Here is a 24,999-nt window from a genome sequence, read left to right on the forward strand (position 1 = left end):
AATCACAAACTATCTATATCTATCTGTCTCTCTATATTACAGGAGATGGCACTGAAACCACCACTCTATGGCACACTCTATGGCACAGACACATCACGATCCCACAGGATAAAAATCAATCTCTAGCTGGCAGTAGCTTGAGAGAGAGAGAGAGAGAGAGAGAGAGGAAGGCACTGAAGAGCAGCAAATGTACTGTAACAGGTTCTGCTGAATCCAGCAAGACTCTAAATTTGTATCAAGGAGTATCAGAACCTTACTGACGTCACAGTGCTGTCTTGAGTTCTACTTGACATGTTACTGAAACTCGGGCAGTAAAATCTGTGGCATTCAGAGTGAGTGTTTTTGTTTTGTTTTGTTTTGTTTTTTTCCCTAATTACTTTACTGTGGTTGGAAATGCCTTCAAGGATGTAGCTTGAGACAACTGAGTCCAGTCAAGTTTTGTGAGATACTTTTTAACATGGTTGAATGAGAATAGTATAGAAAGCGATAATGTACAGTGTATGTAGTATGTATGCTTATGTGTATATGGCCATAGCCACAAGTTCATTTTTCTGTTGTAATGCTCCCTGAGTCAATACTGTAATTCATCTAGACACCCATTTCTTTCTATTCATTTTATCTTCACTATACATGCTATCACACTGATACAAGATTCATTGCATATCACCAAATGCTTTGTGCTCAACCCTGCCACTATGTCAAATGTGACCATCCATTTATAAAATGATGAATGACATTACTGCAGAGTGCATGTGTTCTGTACTAAAAACGGGTAATTGCCGCACATAAGGACCAGCATAAAAAAAAGACATTGCCTGCGTAGATCTGGACACCCAGAGATTATTCTGATTTAGTAGCTCTGGGAAGGTACAAAGCAGATGTATCAGCGGTGTGCCTAGCCTCCACATTTTAGCAGTCATGAAATCATCAGAAGAGAGGAAGAGAGACTTTAACACTAATAATGCTCATCTTATCTGAGCTTATTATTTTCTCTCTAAATTGATTTGGAATGGTTTATATAAAAAACACTGATCCTCATCCATAGGCTTCATCTTTAGAAGTCCCATGGACATACCCATTTCTTTAGATCATGCACTTAATCCATAACACTTTATATATTACATATTAGTCCCACTTGCAACAGCATGACCAGCCAATAATAATTACTGAAGGCAAATACACCAGATAAGGTCACATTAGGTTCACCAACGTGTACTACATACAATATTTAGCACTTTCCAGAACCTACTCTTTTACTAGCAGAAAAGTGTCCAAATCTGAAAAATCTCAGTCTTTAGCTCAAAACCCTACAAACCAACGAGTATATACCAGTCAAAGTCAGTAGCTAGCTTTATTCATTGCCATTACAAAGGCTCACCACACATGCCACAAATGTCCCTTGTAAAAATAATCTTAATTATAGTAATAAAGTCAATATGCAAACCAATGGGTGTAGCATCACTAATATCAGAAGACGTAGCAGCAGAAGTATTTGCCTGATTTTTAAATAGCTTCCCAGGTCTGTTCTGGAAAGTGAAGGGGAGGGCGCACAAATTTTTCTTTTTGTTGTGTGAAATATAGTATGCAGCATATGAAAACTGTATGTATTTTAAGATGCTTTGCTAATGTGATACATGAAAATGTATAGAGTAAAGTTTTTGTTTATGTATTTTTTGGCTTCTGGAAATTATTAAAGTTTTTTTGCATTTTAATATATATTTATGTATGTCTCTCATTTATTTCTAGAATGTAAATCCTTGTTTGCCTGCAGTTTGTGCCCTAAAGTTTCAAAAATAATGACTGAGACTCTTTAAATAATATAAAGGATGTTGATTAAAACAATCCAAATTGCGAACTTGGGCCAGTTTTTACAATAAATGGATGAAATGTGTGCTTAGATAACCTGTCCTTTAACAGAAAGACTATAAAACCATTGTCTGTGCACTAGAATTGTGCAATAGAATTGAGATTTCCCTTGTCACGCTTGTTAGGGAGCTTTTCATTGCTCCACAGTCAGTCACTTTGTCAGTTGTAGTTTTGAATTGTGTCTCTGCTGCTTTCTAAACTGTACATTCTAACATGCTTCCTCTTTGACTGAGAGCTTCAGAGATTTTCTGCTCTGAATAAAGAGATTCTGGTTAATTGGTGGATTTGGTCCCTTTACTGTGATGTGCTTTACTGAAATCTTAACTGCAGGCATCTTTTATATTCTGATTTCTAGATGTCATATAAGAAATTTCCATGCTAAATCCTTGTACCGAGGCTCTTTCAGTACTAAATCATATCTGAACCAAGAATCAGAGTGTTGTCAAGCTATAAGGCAATTTGCTAGTGCCTGTGCGCCAGTTAGACAAAGTGAGTGGTTACAGTGTTGTTTTGGGGACTTTCATTTAAAAGCTGGAGTCATTTTCATCCTCTTGGAAATTTTGACCTTTGCTTTCTGTGAAAAAAAATGTGCCATTAGGACACTGGAAGGACTCCAGCACCACATGCTGGCATTGTTTCAGAAATGAAGACACAAGGAAAGCTTCTCAAAGTCTTTTCTGAAACATCCTGAGTGATGTAAACTTTAGCCTGCATAACCAATAATAACAGATTTCATAATCTGAGTACTTCACTACTTTCCCAAAGCTCTGTAGAGCTACCAGGATTTCAGGAATCCCCCTTCTCCCACTTTCAGCATGTGCCATACAGAACAAAGTTCTTTTGCCTTCTACGTGCTGGTTGTTTTGATGGAGTTTTGAAAACAGCAAATGTGAAGTCACTCAATGGAAAACTAACTATAAAAGAGCAATGATGATATATCCTTGAAGTAAACAATTGAAAGAGAAATTTGTATTTAATAGTTTGTAATCGGTTTTCTCACTTCTACACTTTCATTCACATAGTACATGGTCTAGCTTTTTCATTTTGGCAAATTCTTTCATTTGCTGCCAAGTATATCCTGTGCATTTTCACATTAGGTATATTTGAATGAAACATATGTTAGAATTTCTGGCTTAACCAGTAGACATCCTTTATTTTGAACCAATTGACATCTTAATGACCCCAGCCTGAGTTTTCATTGTATATGTTTTAATCTGGTAATTTAAAATCAAATGAGCTGAACAGAAATTAGGGAGAGATATGCTTGAAACTGGCCTAATTTAAACTGCTTTCTTCTACAGACAGTGTATTTAAATAATTATCAAGTATTGTTATTAAAGGGTTGGGATAAGGGTGCCTAAATCGTGCTTCTGCAAGAAACAAGAAAAGCTGATTCTTCAGAAATTGACTCTGGAATGTCCCGAGTTTTTGTGCCCTTTTCAAGAGGGAAAAAAAATCATAATTAGCCTTAATGTTGTAAGTTCTCAGCCTAATGTCTCATAAAAGAGCTTCATGTCAAAGACAGTCATCCAGAATGCACTAAATATCTAGTGACTTACAGTAAGTGTACAATAAAGGCAGAAATTGTATTTCTTCATTAGAATAAATATACAATAGATGTCTGCTCATTCTTTGAGCAGGTAATGTAAACAAAGGAATGAAACACACTTTTTATTTATGTGGCATTCCCTCAAATAAAAAAATAAGATGCCTCTCCCAAGTTATGAATGTCCATGTGTTTTTTTTTCTGTTATACTTATCTCATCGTGTTTTGAGACATTACAGCTGATATGTGTTTTTAGATTTTACGTTTCACTAACCTAGATAAATTTGTGGTGTGCAATGGTTCTTTCATTGAGTACAGTTTGACATTAAAAGGCCAACTGCCACTATTATCCCAGCACATCATGAAAAAATGAAATTGTTTTGAATGTCAGATTCTTGACATATTGATCCACAATTTATGAGTTTGCAGAACATTCTTTCATCTCAGTCACTTTCAAAATTTGGTGGTAAATGGCATATTGATTTGCCCATCTAATTGCTCTATCTATCTATCTATCTATCTATCTATCTATCTATCTATCTATCTATCTATCTATCTATCTATCTATCTATCTATCTATCTATCCCTATTTTCCGAAGCCTTATAATTAATAAGCTTCCACAGGTAGTCACCTGAAATGGTTGAAGCTCATCAAGAGAATGCCAAGAGTGTGCAGAGCAGTAATCAGAGCAAAGGGTGGCTATTTTGAAGTACCTAGAATATAAAACATGTTTTCAGTTATTTCACCTTTTTTTGTTAAGTACATAACTCCACATGTGTTCATTCATAGTTTTGATGCCTTCAGTGAGAATCTACTAATGTAAATGGTCATGAAAATAAAGAAAACACATTGAATGAGGAGGTTTGTCCAAACATTTGGCCTGTACTGTGTGTATATATATATATATATATATATATATATATATATATATATATATATATATATATATAGTCTATTATACCATTGCAGCTGACCTGTAAAATGTGTGTATTGATCACAAAGAGCATAAAACAGATACAATTCTTAGTTCTTCAGATCCTGCCTATACAACTACAGTCTTGCCCACACAGAGGGAACAGATCTGCTTTTCCAGTAATAATTTTTCTCTCACACAAAAGAGAGTGGAGCTTTGAAAGTGACAGCCATGCCTCTTGAGTGCACTGTCATCCCCTCTCTGGCTCCCAAACACACCTTCTCATTGACTGTTAGTCCCACCTGTAACACTGGTGAAGCTTGGCCTGCTTTTACTTATCACCAGTCTTGAAGTATTATATAACACAAAAGGATTTTTAAAGCCTTTTCCTTAACTCTGGAAACAGACATTCTGTTGCTGCTGCCTCCTGGTGCCTTTGTTTAGAACTGCACCAGATCAGTTTCCAGGCTTAAATTTTTCTTTTATACCTTTATAAACAACATGTATACTTTAAGATATTTTTCAAAATTAATCATTTTATGTATGTATACCTTTAGTGCAATGAATGAATGAAAAATTACCTAAATGTCAGCTGAATAATATTGCTTCAGCAGTTCTTTCAATAATTAATAATGTCATAAATATCATATGACTGAATTAAGCTTTTGAGTCTAAAACTTCACCAATTGTGCTGTCATGAATATAAGTAATGAGATTAATATTCATAACTAGCAGAAAAGCAAGGAAAACTGAATCATACTTTGAAAGTGAGATATTCCAAAACCAATTCTCAATACTTAAGCATACCAAGAAGTTGCAAGTGAACAACCTGCATTTTCTCAAAGATCTATTTTTTGCATGCTGTTTGATTGTCAAATGCACAAGTAAAGTGGACAGGCCTGGTAACTGAGGCACTTAGAGGTAATATTAGAAGCCCACTAGAAGCTACTAAATAGGAACCTGATCATTGAGTTTATAATAGATGACTTGCGGCTCAGCTCTTAAGTTTACACTCATGCTGATTTAGTCTTTAAGGCCTTTTAGCCTTTGAAAAGGTTCCTCCTCTTTAGATAAAGAGTACAGTTTTTATTTGGGCACAATTGGTGCAGTTAATTAATATACTTATCATATATAGTTTTCATCACTTCTGACATCTTTAAATTAAGTTTAGCTTCAAGTGTCAAGAGATTGTCCATTTTCTTTACATCTTCAATAAGCCACTGGGGGTCATCAGGTATCTGTGTAAATTCACTTCCTCCCTGTTGCATGTACAGTTATTTTCACATCACAGACATCCCCCTGATCAAAAAGGTTACATTTAAATTGGTTGTTGTACCACTTCATTTCTCTTACCACAGGCATTTGTCTTATTTCAGCTGTTAGTGCTCTTGTAGGCAGGCGATTTAGGGTCTAGTCCCATCTTTTGACCTAATTCAACTTGGATAAGTTGATTACATTTTATTATAGCCCTCTGAAAAATACAAGATAATGGATATTTAAGGGAATATCAAGTGATTGAGTGTGAAAGAAACAGCACCATTTTAAAAGATGATATATTATTTTGGCTAATACGAAGGAAATAAAACATATTGATTTAGGAATATCTACAAATGACGAGAGACCTGTCAGTCTCTCTCTGTAGTCTGGGAAAAAAAAGTTAAAGTTTATTTCCAGAAAAGAAAGATAAGAGGCACACTCTCTCGCTGTTTTTTAGATAACAGCTAAAATGGCCTAATGTCTCATCCACTTTGCTCTAATTGTTGAAAGAGCAACATGCAATTTACAAGGCTGTCTGAGATAAAAAAAAGTGGCCTCTCCTAGAGTTGCATACTTAGTTGACTTAGTTTATATCACGAGTTACAAATTATATAACCTCTTGACTTTTTCTAGAAGAATAAATTATGGACTAAACGTTTGAATGGAATATTCAGTCATTAACAAATTGAAACATTGTTGTTACAGACAGATTAGTCCATTAAGAAAAATGATTTTTTGATATGATATGATATTTTTGAAGCATGCTAAATAAAAAAGACATGTTAACTTGTGTGCCACTTATGAACGCAACAACAAAGTTAGCAAACAATTGTTATGAAAGATGTGTCATAATGCCGTATAGATAACTCAGGAGCCCATGTTTTGTGGTTCTTGTGTGCATCTGGGATATCTTGGCTTAAAAGACCTCTTCATTTCACCATTCACAATCTTAAATGCCTCTTGGCTTTAAAGCTTTGATCATTAGATGCGGTTTCAAAAAATAAAAATTATAAGTGCCACTTATGTCTGGTTAAAATTATGAGTTTTATTTATTTATTTATTGATTGATTTGTTTGTTTGTTTGTTTGTATACTTATTTATTGCTGTCAAGTGGTTGTAATAAGGATTATAATGAAGAGGATATCTAAAGATTTCTAGAGATGTAGAGATTTCTAAATTGGGAAATCATTTCCAAATTTCACACAAAGTTTTCAAGAATGTGTTATTTAAAAAGTTGTGTAAAAGCATATTGTTGTTGGCAAAGGTTTTCCATCCTTTTCAGTTCATCTGTCCCAAGCATATTCTTTTTACAATCCAAATACAGTCATTTTAAAACTGAACAAGCTTTGACTTTGTTAGAAAAACATGCTCACATGTTTGCAGTTGTCATCCACTATAATCATGATATAGCAGTGCTCTTTTATACTTAGATATTAACTTCAGATCTGTTAATGATCCCAATGCAAACATGATATATGTAATTGTCTGCATTTATAACAGGTTTAGGATATTCTGTTCAATTCTTAATTAGTATGGTATTCATTCATGCAACCTTTTTAATTATTTAAAGGCTAAGAATTACTGCCATGGACTGTCATCCATTTAAGACTGTGTCCTGTTAAGAAAATGGATGAAAATCCAAAGGTAAACATTTGAAAACCTGCAGCTTTCAACCGTAAAATTTCCGGTAACATATGTTACTGGCAATGTATGAAAGGCAGGCATTGTATAGAATGCCTAGGCAAGATATAGAATTCCTGCCATTTTTGGGCAAAGTATGAAATATCCAAATATTTTAATATTATATATACTTTCCCTAGACATTGTATGTAGGCATTATATAGAATGACAAATGCTATTTAGGTAAAGTATTAAAAGAGAGTCATGAAAAGGCTTTTATTGAAAAGACGTATATGACAATGAAGGAGATACAAAATAAAGTATAGGACTTTCTTATGGAGGAAACCAAGAGAAAATAAAATATGAACCTACTTGTTGCCACATGACATTAGAAACGTCATTAGCGGGAGTATTTTATACTTTGTCTGTTTGTATTTTGGCATTGCACAGAGTGCCTAGGAAATGTGTGACATATTAATCGTTTCATACTTTGCCGTCCAATTTTCAGCATTCTGTATATTGCCTAGGCATTCTTTAAAATGCCTGCCTTTCCTACATAAAGTGTATTTCCCAGACCAATGGTGCTTTATGAGGAGAGCTGAAAGCCTATATAGAGCTTATATCAAAAGATGGGTATAAATTGCCCTGCTGTTAATGTGTGTGTGTTTCTGTGTGATCTCCTAATTCATCTAGAGTTGGTTTCTGCTTGTGACCAAAAAGTAACTATGCCAAACAAGGGCTTTCCATGAATCTTGAAGTGGAAAATGTGACTGCATAAAATAAATGGATGCAAACTCATTTTTTTAATCATTCAGCAAAACTGTAAAAGTTACTTGTGCCACTCTAAGCATAGCAGTTGGTCCAATGTTACTGTTGTCTTATCACCTGATATCTGATTTGAAGATATCATCAATAACAATATGCTTAAAATAGTATTTACAGTATGTTTTGATATTACTTGAAAAACTAAACACAACTTGTATTTCACCATTTAAATATACTATTTTATGTAAATCTGACATGCTAAATACTTATAACTATATATATACAGGACAGTGACACTGGGGCACACCACCTGATCCCACTCCATTTTGCCTATTGGACAAAGATTGAAGAGGAGGATGCAATTATCTATCTGCTCCACAAGCCTTATTCTCAAAAGCTGCAGCATTGTAAGGATTATGCTTTTTGATTTCTCCAGTGCGATCATTATCATCCAGCAATCCCTGTTAAGGTGTAAACTCAGAGATATGCAGGTGGATGAGCACTGGATAATGGACTATCTGTCAGGGAGACTGCAGTTTGTGAGGCTCAAGGTGTGTGTTTCTGATACGGATGTGAGCGACACTGGAGCAGCACAAGAAACAGTCCTGCCTTCTTTTCTCTTCACTCTGTACATGTCTGACTATAAATATAACACCAGGTCATGCCATTGCAGAAATTCTCAGGTGATTCCGCACTTATGAGGTGTATCAATAAGAGTGATGAGACAGAATATAGGAGTCAGATGGAGAAATGTGTTCCTTTTTTGCAAAGAGAATTGTCTGTACCTTGACTTCAGTAAAACCAAGGAACTGGTTATTGACTTTCACTGCACCAAATAACTGGTCACTATTCAAGGAGTGGATGTAGAGATACTGCTATAAGTACTTGGGGATTAAGTACATTAATGGACAAGTCTCATAACACAGAGGAACTACACAAGAAAGGGCAGAGCAAGCTCTTTTTCCTCAGCAGACTGCATTCCTTTAACGTGGGAGATCAAATCCTTTACATCTTCTATACTTTTGTAATGGCCAGTGCGATTTACTATGGGCTGGTAACATCACTTCAAGAGAGGCCCATTTCAGACCTGGATACTCCAATTCAAGGTTGTGAGGCTGAAGCCCCCCTCAGCAGTAGGTGCAAGAACAGCGCAGGGCACACTCACACAAACACTCACACTAATACAGGAGCCCATTTGGAATTGCCTATTGACCTAACACACACGTCTGTGAGAATGTGGGAGGAAAACTCATACCAACATAGAGAGATATGGAAAACTTCATTTGGGCTTATGTCATCTAGATTTAATGTCGGCTGCATTAGTTTGCAAACATGGAGCTGCTTAATTTCTGTTTGATATGCCCTTTAATTAAATTAATTGTGCCTCTCACTGTTGTGAATAGTTTAATTTGAGGGTAGTTTCAGGTCAGCTATGGGACTGGTATAATAACCAGAGGATTCTGCACAAGAGTTCTGGTCTTCTTGTAGATGTATTTGTTTTACTCTTCATTTAATAGGACCGGAGCCAGTACTCTGACTGTAATTAAGAGAAAGCTGATGATAGTCATTGATATTTCAGTAAGCATGAAAAGTCCTATTTATACAGAAAGTTGTCAGTGAGCTGCTTTATTGTTACTTTTTAGTTAAGATTTTTTTTAATGTTTTTTGCTTTGTTTTTTTATGTGACATAATTTTGCACAGTTATACAACAATGTTTTGTCTCCATTGGTGTCAGTCTGGGCTAGGAGAATACTTTTCCATAATAGGGATACAAATTTGATGATTTTAATCGCCACATGCTGTTGTAGATTTCTTTATTTTTCATTTAAATTGATTAAATACCAACACTGTGGCTAGAATAGAGTGCTGAGGGAAACAATCTTATTTTCTTGCAGTGGTTATGTACTGAAAAGTAAGCAAAAACAGCAGCCAGTTCACTTGACCTTAATCTTGCACTTCTGCTGTCAGGCAGCACAAGAGCTGAAGGTGGCTTTCTGTGTTCTAAGTGAGACTTGCACTGCCTCTGTTTTATACTGTTGATTTTCCAGAGAAAAAAAGGCACCAAAATGAGCTGATACCTTTTAAACAATGGAGAATACATGTATGCTTCTGCAGTGTAATTTTACCTGAAGGCATAACAGCATTGACAAAATGCATCATTTTGCTCACACTTAATTTCTTCATTGGGGCGTTTCTTTATCATTGGGGGAACATTTAAAGAAAGGTTTCCCTCCAGAGCATGTCAGAGTATAGAATGATTAGCAGAGCATTTAGAAGCAGTCAAGGCCTGGGAATAATGTGACCAAGCCCTCTGGCTTTGCTGCCGATCTACAGTGCAATTTGTGCATGCTCTGTGAAATGGTGTATGAAACGGGAATGCATTCTGCTGCTAGACTCAAGGCACTTTTGTGTTCAGTTCTTGCCAAATCTCAGCTCAATCTAAAATACATAAAAGCATGAGGGCTTTATGTACTTCTATATGCAAATAAGGCCAAAGAAACCAGTGTTATTATTTTCAAATTTAGAAAAGCATCACAATATATACATGCATGCATATCTTTAATGTGCATGTGTAAAATATTCATACTGATGATATATGGTATATGTCATACTCATTTAATCATATGATTTCAAACTGGGATTTTCAAGTCAAAGAAGAAGAGAAATGACACAAAGCTACATGGCTGTAGAAATCTGGAAAAATCTACTCCATATACAGTGCCATATTGAATGCTTATTAATTTGTGATTACAGCTAATTGACTTCTTTTCAATGACATGAGCGACAGCCTTGCAAATACCAAATGTGTTAGTTTTATATTTTACTAGACATTACATGTACAGTATGAAAGGCTGTTGGAAATGTGTGTTTATCTGAGATAATTAAGCTTAATAGTAAAAACATAGATTAAATAACCTTTACACCAAGAATGTAAATAATGGGAGAGACAATATTGTGAAAAACAAAATTATACATACAGTTATTCATTTTATAAGGTGGACCATGTTGCTGAAAGAAAATATTCAGTCATAATAAGAATGTGCTAACTTTGGTCATTGTAAAGCAGATAGCAGCAAAGGTGCTAACAGAGAAGTAAGCAAAGGTTATTACTACATGGAAAAAAATCTTCATCAGTTCAGTGAGAAAGGCAGACAAAGGAGTAAGAGACAATAAGAAACAGAGACTGACATAAAGTTCTGGAAAAGGTTTTAAAAGAAGGCAAGTTAGGTGACAGCAAGTTAAATCCAGTGCAGTCGGTGAAGGTTGTGTCAGTGTGCATCTGCAATGGAATAAAGAAAAGTGTGTCATTTAAAAGCAACTGTTTACTAATACATTCTCTTTCCAAGAAAACATATATTCTTATACTAAAAATTAATATATTCTGCTACTATATTCCATTTATAAAGTTTGGATGAATTCCTGAAGGATTGATAATAAGAATAGCTAGTTGTTTATTTTTAATCCTGGTGGGACAGAGGCATAACATAAAGTACAACTACTTTGTTACTTTACTTAAGTACATTTTTTAGCTCTTTGTATTTTACTTGAGTAAATGTTACTCAGGGCCACTATTAATCTTACCCCTCTACATTTTCAGGCCAAATAGGATACATTTAATACGTTACATTTTCCAGAAAGTCCTCATTAGTCATTACACAGGCCAAACTATTATAAATTCATGAAAGAGACCCATCAGGTGTGTTGTCAACTAGTTTATACTTAAACACTGCTCAGACACCATTAGATAGATAGATAGATAGATAGATAGATAGATAGATAGATAGATAGATAGATAGATAGATAGATAGATAGATAGATAGATAGATAAACATGAACATATGCATACCAGAATGACTAAAAGGGAATAATATTATGGTGTAAATGAGGCCCCACAGTGTTTATTAATACAATTCTGCAGAATGATTTGTTGGCTGAAAGTCCTCAGTGTTATTGTGTCAGAGAGAAGATCTGCGGTGTTGTTCATATTTGCTACTAGCTTCAGGGGTCCAGAATGTGTACCATAACTGAGCCTGGCTTTTTACTTACCTTGTTGATTTTGGTGGTCCTTTCTTGAAGTGATGTTACTATTTCAGCACACCACAGTTTAGAAAATCACACTTTCCAAAAGATTTTAGAACATTAGAACAATCTAGACGAGAACAGGCCATTCAGCCCAACAAAGCTCGCCAGTCCTATCCACTTTGCTCGCCAGTCCTATTCACTTAACTCGCCAGTCCTATCCACTTGTAGAATATGTGAATTGTTCTCATTAAAGGAACACAGCCTCCTAAGAAAAAACAGTCTGCTCTGCCTTTTTTTTACAGTTCCTCTGTGTTATGAGACCAGTCCAACCTGTCTTTGACGTGGACCCCCAAGTCCTTGCAGGAGTGCACCACCTCTACACCCACTCTTTGAATAGTGACTGAACATAGAAGCTGTTTGCTGCAGTGAAGGCAATAACTAGTTCCTTGGTTTTGCTGATGTTAAGTTGCAGACAGTTCTTTCTGCAAATTTCTTCACCTGATTCCTATACTTTGCCTCATCCCAATTATCAATACACCCCATAAGTTCAGAATTATCAAAGAATTTCTGCAAGTGACGTGACCAGGTGTTTTCTTTATGTTCTTATTATACAGAGTGAGGGGAAAAGGAGATAAGAATGTTCCTTGTGGTGCTCCAGTGTTGCTCACACAGTCCTTGAGTCTCACAAACTGCAGTCTGCCTGACAGATTGTCCATTATCAATGACACCATAGGCTCATCCACCTGAATATCTCTGAGCTTACCCCTTAACAGAGGTGAAAGGATGGCATTGAAGGCACTGAAAAAAATGAAAAATGTAATCTTCCCAGTGCTGCCAGCTTTATTCATTCAAAAATAAAAGTTCCATAATGTGCCTTTCACTTTTAATGTGTTCCCATCCTTCCGAATCACTGTTAAGAAATGGAAACTGTATGTTCATTTTCCCCACAGTAATATTTTAATACTAAGTTTAAATTTGTTAAATGCAAAGGTGAATCATACATAATGTAGTGTCTTCTATGCCTGATGGCATCTAAATAATCTCATGCTTTCAAGAATTTGCCTTAAATTTAAAACATCATGTTGAGGTAAGTGTTTTTTCCTTTTTCTTATATGGAGCCCCTGAAGTCCCAAAAAGTGGTGTCTTTTTAATCTTGAGTAAACAAGATTTTATGGGCACAAGTAAAATTTTGAGACCACAACTTATTTAGTATGTGAATGCGCACAGGATATTGCAGTGTATTACTACAAGCCCAGTTAGTGACAGACTAGAGTGAGCCTGGTCTTAGAAGTTGAGGATTAACCAGAGATGACAGACTCAGGGTTCAATTGAGATCTTGTGTCCAGGGAAGGGAATGTTCCTGTGCCTGGAGGGTCTAATAAACTGCCACCAAGGTCTTGCTTTCCCTTGTGCCAATGCTAATAAAAGGAGAGTTTACTTTCCTTCAAGCAAAGATAAATATTTTTGTAGGTACGTTATGGAATTTGAGCTTGGGGAAAGCTAATGGAACACTGCCCTGCCAATCAGAATCTGCTCTACAGCTGCAATGACAAAAAAAAGTACAGGTGGCTTATTAAGTCAATAATTTAGTTTTGTGCGTGAGGGTGAACTTTGAGCAGTGATATTTCTTTTGTCTTAGTGAGTTACTGGAGAATTACTGCACATCTGTTATTCTGTCTTCCTCTAAACTGCAAAGTGTGTGACTTATGTTATCTCCAAGCTCTAAATATAATTCGTTCTTTACATGATTCAAGAGAGAGCATTTAAATTTAACAGAATTAACCCGTGTCTAGAGCATTCTTCAGTAGAACATTGACTCTAAGATTTGTAATTGTCATTTTATTATGATGTATTGAAGATGAATTAATGTAGTGTAATATTAATCCAACTTAGCTTAATGCTTATATATGTGGGAGAATGTCATTCTGTAGAATGTGTCAATTGGAGTGCATTAAAAATAAACATATACAGTATATTAGGAGATAACTGGTATGAATCTGGTTATGTTGGAGAATTAATAATATGCCTTGAGTTTAATTGTGGTTAATTCCATTGTTTGGAATACTCGAGCAAGCAATTTAAAGATAAAATTGGGTACCAATTTGAGTAAAGGAAACCACAGCTTTCTTAACAGAATTCTTGTTGAAGATAAACAATAATTCTGAAATTGTTGTACTACTCCATCCATCCATCCATTATCCAACCCTCTATATCCCAACTACAGGGCCACAGGGGTCCGCTGGAGCCAATCCCAGCCAACACAGGGCATAAGGCAGGAAACAAACCCCGGGCAGGGTACCAGCTCACCACAGTGTTGTACTACTATTTAATGAAATTATTATACTTCTAAAGTCCATCCTTACTTCAGTGAAGTATCCTAAACTCGATCTGTATTTTCACATCTAGTCAAGTGATAAGGTTATGAGATTTTTTTTTTCCTTCTTTTTCTTTGTCTGGAGTAGGGGCACCACATCTACTTTTACTGGGTATTTCAGTAGGGGAAACACAATGTACGTATATCCCCACACATGAATACCACACTTCAGATCATTACTTTGACTGGTATTATGCACTGATGAAAGGCATGATCACATTTGCATGATTCATTATTTAGTAGTGCAGTTCTGTAGCAAAAATATTATGTGTTGTTTAAAAATAAAATAAATGTATTGTGTTCTCTAGACAAAGCCTTGCACCTTATTATTATAAAATGCACTTTTACTTTGGATACTTGTGCACTTTTGAAAGCAGGTACTTTTTTTACTTTTATTCAAGTATGAAATGAAATACTCCTTATTTAAGTGAAAGTAAAATTTTAATGAAGTACTTCTACTTTTACTCAAGTATCGTTTCTGCCTACTTTTTCAAATTCTGAGAAGTGTGCCATAGCTGCATACTGAGTAGCATGCCTGTCTTAGAGTGCTTCAACCCGGGGTCAGGTTCAGATTGAAGTAAAGTAAAAGTATTTTTAATAAGTCCAGTACTTAAACTCAAAATCAAATTCAAAAATAACCCTATCCAGAAGTTAACAGTGATTTGAGAAACACATACAAGAAATCTTTAAATAAGCATCTGCAATCTTGAACCATGTGCTAACTGCAATGTTGGCCTTTACACGGTCACACATAATCATGTCATCACAGATGACTTCTAGGAGCGTGCCCACTAGTGACAGGCCACCAAGTCATAGTAACCATTATCTGAAATGGTGGCACCAACTATAAAACAAGATGATATCACAGGGAAATTCAAAACAAACCAAAATACCTTTTAAACAAAACTATCATCAAACATTACATATGAATATTTATACTTACAAACCTTAGGAAAATTAACAAAGAAGGAGCAAAGAAAATTTTTAATGATCAAAATTTAAAATCAAACATACTGTGAGCCAGATCATAATAATGGGATTCTTTCATACAAGTGTATGAATGTGCTATAGCATCTTTCCCATAGTAGCCTTCTACTGTGCACCCTTTGCTAGTTTCCTATAACACTGAGCAGGAAAGAAATGGATGAGAAAAAAAGTAATAGACAGCACTCAAAAAGGATAATGAAAATTCTGATGCCACTTCACACACATCATCGAATGCACAAAACTTCCAGCCTTGCAATAGCCATCAAGTCTGTCTTTCACAGATACAGTAAATTAGTACAAGATGAAGTGGAAGCTATTAGAAATTCAATGTAGTTAAATGAATCCAAGCAGAAACAAGGGAGAAGATAAAATACTTTCACTCCTTCACCAGACTCTACATTCCATATTTACAAGTAGCAAGTCTACCTTGAAACAGAATATTTGGCACCATATAAAATAATTCCTACATGAAATGAGACTTATCTAAGGGACACCTTCACAACTGGTCACCCAGCAACAAAGGAGTGACTGTAGTGGCAAATACACAAGAAAAAAGGTATAGAAAGATAAAGGGATGGAATGAAAATTAAAGCTCATCCTTATATTCTTTTCAAATATATTTAGGTTTCCCACAATATCATACTTCCAAAGCAAGCATACATTGCCGTAAGAATGAAAATTTAGTTTAGATAACACTTCAGTTATTTATTAAATGTACAGATATCAGAAATTCTAATTAAATAAAGGTGAATATTACCCTGGATCCCAGAAGATCAAGACTAATGGAAAAAACAATCAAAACATAAAAAAGAATCAAGCAGCTCTACAAAGCAATTGCCAACCAGTCTGGAATTCTGCAGTTCAGAACTATAGTTATTTGTTTTGATTTAGTTCTGAGATATCTTAAATAGTATCCATTCTAGGATAACTATGTAAAATTAAAATATTAGAAGGGCAGAAGAATCAGTCCATTTAGAGGTTATATAGTTATTTCAAACTGCAGCTAGTCAAAAAGGACCTTCAGCAGCACTCCCAGGCAGACCCTGGTAGAACCTGCCTTGCAATAAAGTTACCTCTCAGGCTTACTAAGGTATTATGCAAAGGGTTTGACTGTTTGGGGTTGATTTCCCACAGTTTAACATATACTGTATCTTTCCCTTTGCGACTACCTTACTGAATTTCCAGGATGGAGTGCAGAACAGAGCAAACTCTCTTAATTCAATAAAAAACAACATATAAACACTTGCAATCACTTACCACCAGAACATATGCAGAACAGCTCTGTCAATACCAAAGGATTAGAACCTTTTCAGGAAATAGGTCAACTCTGGCCCTTTTTCTGTGCTTGTGGGTCAGCCCTGATTTCAATCCAGGTGAACCCGCAAGTATTAGTATGCCTGGACCACCTGATTTTCTACTCCCTGGATGGTGCTGAGATATAAATTGACCCTTCATGCTGGGAGAGACTAGTGCTAACCACTGTGCATCCATACCATTTACATTTTAAGATATCTTAAATGTGTTGAATCATTTCTTAAGCACATCCTCTTCTTTTGAAGGATCTTTATACAAGGTTTCCAAACTTTTTTATTTTAATGTATGTTGAAATACAAGTATCTACTCAGAATTATCACAGTTGTGTTCTAAGATCTTTAAGAATAATTTCCTGTTTAAAGATATCTGGTAATAGACAGAATTCCCATTCCAAATGATCACCAGTTTTCAAAGAAAATAATTGTTTGTGATTTTGAAATATCTTGAAAATGAGTGGATGTTATGGTTGCACAATGGCTGCAGATTTGTATCTGCATTATCTTAGGCTTAAACCCTTAACCAATATCTTTGTGTACTTTGTTAGTTCCATGTGAATTTTCTCATAGTCGACCTAATCGGGTTGACTGGTAACTCTAAATTGGCCTGGTATAAGTGACTGTGGGTGTCTGAATGAGCATAGTGATTGATTGGTTTCTCATATAGGGTTAGTTTCAGCTTTGTACTTAACATTACTAAAGAGACTTTTGCCTCCTGTGACATAAAGTTTGAATAGTTCTGCTCAGAAAATGTAAGAGGGGTGCATTTTCACATTAGTAAAAATGAATTTTGAAATATCTTAAAATAATTTTTAGGTATTTTTAATGTTATTTTGCTAATTTATTTTGCCTTATGTACCAGCATTTAAACACACAGAGAGTAGTGAGGTGAATGTCATTGTCCTGTTGTACATCAGGGTGACATTGAGATATTATGCCGCTTAAAATGAGAGGTGTTTTAAACAAGTAAAGCCAACGATAACTGGAATACTAGACTGCCACTCAATGCTATCATTGTATGCCTCTAGTGATACAGCTTTGGATTTTGAAATTTATTAATGAATTTGTGACATCAACCAGTGTGCAAAGTGTATTAGAAGTATTTCCAATTCTACAGAGGACAATGAATATGAGCCATACTGTAACAAACTGCCCCTTTTTCTTTTTTCACAGATTGCATATAAGTATTACTGCTGAAAAATAAATATAAACAAAGGCCTGCTATCTGACAGCTGATGCAACAAGCTGAACAGCCTGTCTGGCAGCCTAATCACGGTAATCCCATGCAGAATTCTTGATTTACTTTTGCAAAAGAGATTGGAAAGGGATAAGAACTCGTGCCCATCTTGAAATCGCTGGTAATCTGGTTGGGATAGAAAACTCAAGGGTGTGTGTGCTGGCCTTACATTTGCAGAAACAGATGGTATGAAGGGGGGCTGCTAGGCAGCATAAAAGAATTTCCAGAAAAAAAAAATACATTGATAAATAAACAAACAAACAAACAAACAAATAAATAAATAAATAAGACAGCGTGATAATCAATGTTGTTTATTTCATTGCTTGACTTCTTAAGTACTTTCTGCTGGATTATGGGCTTTCCAGAGGATAATCAGTGACAGCAGACAATTGCCTTTTTTACTTCCCAAAACAATCCCCCTTAAGTGTGTAAAGTGGTAGGTTTAACGTGGATGCCGATTCCTAATTCCTGATTAGTCCCATTCCAAAGCCTCCTAAAATTAACCGGGCAGGGTGCTAATCAGAAGGGCTGTGATGCTCCTTTTACAAGCAGTTTTAGTCCAAATAAAAAATAACCCGCCACTGTAGAATGGTTATTATGCAGGACCACCATTTTGGAATACAGCTCCATTTACTTGCCAGATATGCCATGCTTTAGTTTTGGCTTTCAGAACAGGTCATATGTTTTAGAAAGGAAAAACATGCAGGATCATAGACACAACTGGCACTTTTGTGAAACTGGCTTTTCTTGTTTTTCTTTATTTTTTTTCTTTGTTTACATCAGACTCCTGCTTTTGCTCCGGGTGGTCAATTGCTACATGCTGGCTTTATGTGGCAGTGTTTTCTACTTTAAATTGAATCGGTATAGAAAAACAAAAGAAAACATTCAGCTGTTTAACTTCAATAAATTTTAAATATCAATAATTCTTCTCAAAAACATATGGACGATTTGTCCTCTTATTGAAATGACCTATTTTGTAAGCAAACACATAATTTTTAAACAAATCAACAATAATTCAGTTTCTAGAAAAAATATTGCCAGTGCATCTGTTTCATTAGAGAAGGCAGCTTAGCAAGTTAGACATTTTTTGCAAGCTTCCCGCAAAAGTCTGAACTAGTATTGCTTATTTATTTTACATATTACTTTTAACCCACACAAAACATGTGACTGGCGTCCATGAAGTATGCTTCCAGTCCCACAAAGACATTGGCTGCACAGGAGGAGAGTTAGAGAGAGAGAGAAAAAAGCAGAGGAAGATAAAGACAGAGAAAGAAAGAAAGAAAGAAAGAAAGAAAGAAAGAAAGAAAGAGTGGAGTTTTTACATCAACTTTATTTATTACAAATCAATAAATCCTTATTGTCAGTATAACAATGGTAACAAAAGAAAAAAAAAACAAATTAGAGAAAATAAACCTCACATCACATTTCAAATAGAAAAATAATAGTTTTTAAGCCTTTCACAAAAGACTTCCATCTATCCATTATCCAATCCCATATATCCAAACTACAGGGTCACGGGGGTCTGCTGGAGCCAATCCCAGCCAACACAGGGCGCAATGCAGGAAACAAACCCTGGGCAGGGCCACCGCAGACAAAAGATTTCAAATTATATTTAATTTGTAATCCAAATAAGTCATGGCCTGTGAACAAATTGCTTTCCCTGTCTGATTTGATCTTCTTTTTACGAGTTTTATAAATGGCTAACTTTGCTACTGCCCAGTGAGGAAATTCCCAACCTTACATTCCCTTTGATTTCCTTTACTCCCAGAAATGCCATTAATAAATACACATTTAATTAAAGACAAATTAAGAGCATTAAAAATAGAGGTAGGACAGTTGAAAACAATTGCAATTCTAAAACAGAACAAAAAACAGTAAAAGATGGTCTCTCTGTTTCCACAGAAAGGACATTTGTTGGTGATGGAAAGATCAATCAGGGAAACATAAGAATTAACAGCACTGATTCCAGGCAGCACATGCCATTGAAAATTGCCAGTCATCTTGTTCAGGGGTCTATACCAGTTCTGCCAATTTATATACAATTATACAAGCCTATACAAGTTACACCAAGCCAGTTTCATTTTTTGTGCCCCCCAAGTCTGCTTCTCCATGGTGCCTCAGGTATCTTCATACTTGGTGCTTGTGGCGTGCCAACAAACAAACTCTTCAGAGCTCCTTCTCGTTTGCACCATCCAAAGGAATTGCTCTGTGTTGCTGAGAAAGAATGTACATTATAACTTTGAATGTCTTCCTTCTCTAGAACATCAGGTACTACACAGATATCAGTGGCGCCGTTAATATTGCTGTTAATTAAGACATCAACAACCAGGGACTTTACAGCAACTGGGAGATTGGCAAAAATTCTGCTCAGCAGCAGGTTTGTCTCCAGGAATAGGTTGCAGTACCTCTGCCTTCTTCTCAGTGCTATACCAGCACCATTTATTCAGATCAATTAAGTGGTGGACTTGAGTTATACTAGATTTGGATATCAGCAATTGTACCCTCACTGATTCTGCTACTATAATGTTCAATACTGCAATACTGAAATACTGCAGAGCCCAAAACAGATTTAAAGAACTCCAGTCAACAAGGTGGCTTAAATAGGAGAAACACGATAAACTTGCTGCCATAAAATGTTGGAGTGAAGAAACTGACAGGTTTTATTGTCCATTACATATAGATAAAACTGAGAAAAAGAAAGAGATCTCAGGATAGGCAATGGGATGTAAGTGAGTATCTGCAGGCCACAGAATTGTAGTTCCTCCCAGCTGGCCTAAGTGAAGTGCCACACAGGGTAGTCATTGTGTCCCAGACAAGTCACACAAAGATGTCACATGATTGCTACAAATTGGATATGCTCTGCTATATGTGCAGCAGAGATCTCATTTATATACCTTGCATTCAGGAGCAAAGTCTAGTAATTCCTTTTTCAATTCAATTGACTTTTATGTAGTTCCCTTGACACTGACATGCTGTATACATTTGCAAGCATAATATTTAAAATACAGCATAACATGCAATAAAGTTCAAAGTATCAAGCTTAAAAATGTTCCAATATTTACATATTTACTTACATATATTAACTACCATATGCAGGTGGCATCTGTAATGTCTAAGAAGTTCATGCTGGGCCTTGATGAGGAAATTGAAGGGCTGTCAGCTGAGTGCTGAGCTCATAATAGGAATGGTGATGGGCAGGTCAGGATTGAGTTGACACTGAGCTTGAGCTGGTGAAAAAGTGATAAAGATGATAACTACCCAAAGAGAACAAATAGCCAAAGTAGACAAGAGATAATCAGCAACTGACAAAGGTTAAAAAAACGTCCTTTAAAATATGGTTATGGCATAGCTGTAGAGCAACAATGTGGCTGTATCAGGGTGTTGTTTGACTTCCATTAGCAAACCTTCTCTTTTGCTTTTCTTTTGTTGTGTTTTCTTATCCAAAGATTGTAGTGCCAGACTAAAGGGTACAGAGTGGTAGAACATATTCCTTAAAAGAAAGAGATTTCTATCAGGAAAAAAATGTTTCAGGGTATATGTTGATTACAGAGAGGTGCTTTTCACAATGACTTTTAATGCTTAATTTCTTAATGCTTCTTTTGTGCATGATTTAGTGGTACTGGCAATGCATACAGATGTCCTATAACCTAGAAACCACTGGACAGACATGAACACTTGATTACTGACACAAATCAGAACACATGAGGAGTTCATTAGACTGTTTGACAGCCATAGGAAGTTATGTGCCCACTAGGAAGAGATGTTGATAGAAAGTACTGATATCATAGAGTACATATTCTCATTGCTACCTGGGTCTCATAGATGTAAAGCAGTCATGAGATGAAAGCGTTGTGTATTGTTCTGAAATACCTAATTACATTTATTAATACCAGTGCATACCAACAATTGCTGGGTAATTTACTGCCTCAGGGTAAAAAAGACTGAATTTAATGATCTGGACCAGGAGATAAATGTAGATAGCAGTGACCCAATGTCAAAGCCGAAAGTCAAGCCGATCTATAGTCAAAATGAAATCACTAACCAGAACTCAAAACCTTTAACAGAAGCTAATATTCAATATACCAGGAAGACAATAATCAGTGGTAGACATTTACTTGAAAACTATGGGTGTATCTGTCAATCTGAGACACTGAGGAATTGTAAATGCTGATTCACTAGACATCACAAGCATCATGTTGTGTAGGGAATTGTGAGAAGTGACCAGCAAGTAAACATCTGAGCATTTGTTTGGGTTGTAGGAGGAAACCAAGAACATCTAGTGAAAAAACCCTTAGTGACAGAATGGCCTATTAACAACATACCTGCTCATGAATGTGGGTTTACAGGGAGGCAGACTAAAGGAGGCTATCAGGGAATTGTTGGAACAAGTAGAGAAGGCAAGCTTCTGGTTGTGGCTAAGGAGGAGGGACAAGGCCTGTGGAGAGAGTTTCTCCTAAAGAAAGGTTAGCTAAAGAGGGTATAAGGGGGAGATTGCCAGTTTTGTTATAAAGAGCCAAAGATGAAGGAGTGGTGCCACCCACTTTACTGTGCAGCTAACCAGGCAGATATCAGTGGAGGTTTGGCAGATGTAGAAGCGAGCGGGAAAACATCTACCTGTATATGTATGATCCATTTATGTAGTGCCTGTGCTGACTCAAAAACTGTTTTCCGAAGCTGTGATGGAGCAGTACAAGTCATTGCCTTACCATGTTTGTATTACTTGGAATAACTGAAATAGTAAGGTTGTGTTAAATTATTAATCTTATCTAATATCACTTTTTTTTTTTTATAAAAAGACAATTAACATGGAAGCTAGGATTTATTGTTGAGTGTACCTGTTGTGAACGGTTGTTTCATCCATGGCTGGTTCCTTACTGATGCTACAGGGGTATATACTAATATATACTGATTCCCTTTAACCCAGTGGTACAAAAATAGTTGAATTTGAGTAATCAGCATGACACACTTGATGGTCAACAGCTTGTCACACAATAGCCCTAACAATACCATTACGTGTACTTTTGTGAGATTACATTCCACTTTGTCATATTTGGTTGTTTTGTTATATTATTTTCATAATAACAGGACCATGACAATCTCTGACTTTTATTACTGTCATACTGTGGCTTCCATATCATCTTTGAAACTAAACTATAACCCTTTCTCCCTGATATACTCATGGCTTAAACTGACCTATCTCTGCGTTCCTACTTCCCGTGACCCAATGATGCTCCTTTATTTAATGAGAGCTGGGTTAAAACGAAGTGATCACTGATAGTAGACACTTCTGCCTGAATCTTTCTTACATCTCAAGGTATACCTTTTGCTGTCCCGTTTGACTCACTGGCACTTAGTTTTGTTTTTTCTGATTCATCAGGATGTGTATTCCACATCTACCTGCCCATGTCTCTGTGTATGAAGGGGAAGTTGCAGATTTGAATTCAAGGTGATGACTCCCTTCAAATAATGAAGCTTACAGACATCTGGATATGGTGTTGGCATGCAGGCTGACATTATGAACAGTTTATTATAATCTGTGCCCCTCACAAATGCCATTATTATAAATAAACTTTTAAAAATACATTTATGTTGCTGAACTTTTCCACCCTATTCCGATTAGAGTAATAAAACTAGAATAATTTCCCTTGTTAAAATACTACCACCACCACTTCACCTTTTTCTAAAATAACCTCTTTTGCCAGAGATGAAGCATTGTTGACTGTTTAATTTACATAAATTTCGCAAAAGAACTGAATTTCTTTATCATGTTTAATCAGAAGTGGATGTTTTCTTCTGTTTCAGTTCTACAGGCAATGGTAATTTCAGAATTAATTTAAAGGGAAAAAATAGCAGAAAATGCAATAAATTATGAATCTTGCAATGCCACTCAAACTCCCTTTGAGATAATATTTTGTGACAGAGTCAAGGCAATAAGTAAAATGAAGCTATGTGGCTAATTAGAAATATCACAGAAGCTGGCTATTAACAGCTTTTACATTCAATAGAACAGTGAGCAGATAAGCTGAAACCACACATTCTAAATGATAATAAGATGATGAAGAAGCATTATTTTTAGCACATAGTTTCTACTATACATATAATAATTACAAATCCCTAAAAACCAGTGTTAGGTTCAGACTGCTAGGCTTGAGAATGGAGTTCCAATGAGTTGGACACATAATAGATAAGCCTCTGGTTCTTAGGCAGAGGGTACAAAAGACTACAGTTTGCACGGTTTAAAAATTGGTATGGATAAAATGTTTCCCATAGCTCAGACAAGTAGCTTCTACAATTTAAGTAATTTTAGGCAGAGTAGGTCAAGCATTTAAGAGCAATTTATTATTATCAGTTATGTTAGTGGTTCCATCCTTCCACTTACTTTTTTCTTTAACTAGGTTATTTAGCATCTAATCATATAATGGCAATATCAAATTTAAGACAGGAATCCGTCCTTCCTAGAATCAGTCCATCTAAAAACACACATTCATCTATAGTGTCTCATGCAGAGCTAATTTGGGAGCACAGTGCATAACAAGTGTGAAAATAAATCATCCAATATATTAAAAAAGCAAAAAACATATGTGTTAAATTTGGGACCAGGATGAACTAACTTAAAACAGTGAACTTCATATCCTGACTCCCAATTAGTGATGGATTAATGTACTGTAGCAGAAAAGCTTCTGAAAGAGGGTAAGGAAGAGATCAACTAGAATATAAAAACGGCAGTAAAGAGTTGGCGGAACAATCCACACACTCCCAAAAACCAGAGCAGCTAACAGGCAATCATGGAAGTAAAACACCACAGGGAAAACTGATGCCATTGGTTTAATGGTTGTAAATTAATTTCATGCACTGAATATTAAATACTTAGTTTAGTGTGCAAGTTCTTCAATGGCTCCTCAAGAATGTAATTGGGTAATGTGATACTTGGAGACTGCACTTGGACTTCATGTTCAGCATAGAAGAGGGTACATGCACATTTTGGCATTAATATGTTTTGAGCAATATGGTACACATTTGAGCTGCCTCCAAATCCAGAATAAGTGCTTCGGAAGTCAAAATTATGAAATTAATATAATGTGAGGGATGCCACAAAGTCA

General features: G+C 35.8%; 1 protein-coding gene across 4 annotated transcripts in view; it reads left to right on the forward strand.

Annotated features, from left to right (window-relative positions):
* The window catches only part of pcdh11 (protocadherin 11), a 992,866-nt gene that overhangs the window by 66,366 nt on the left and 901,501 nt on the right, over positions 1 to 24,999 (forward strand). Inside the window, exon 4 of one of the 4 annotated variants that reach the window (XM_039765780.1) lies at positions 43 to 1,716. The exons of the other annotated variants lie outside the window; for them this stretch is intronic. Within the exon in view, the coding sequence (XP_039621714.1) occupies positions 43 to 126 (84 nt within the window). The 3' untranslated portion in view covers positions 127 to 1,716. Of the gene's footprint in view, positions 1 to 42; positions 1,717 to 24,999 lie in introns of those variants that run through there. 4 annotated transcript variants of the gene reach the window in all.

Source organism: Polypterus senegalus, chromosome 10 (assembly GCF_016835505.1).
Source record: "Polypterus senegalus isolate Bchr_013 chromosome 10, ASM1683550v1, whole genome shotgun sequence".
Taxonomy (NCBI): Eukaryota; Metazoa; Chordata; class Cladistia; order Polypteriformes; family Polypteridae; genus Polypterus; species Polypterus senegalus.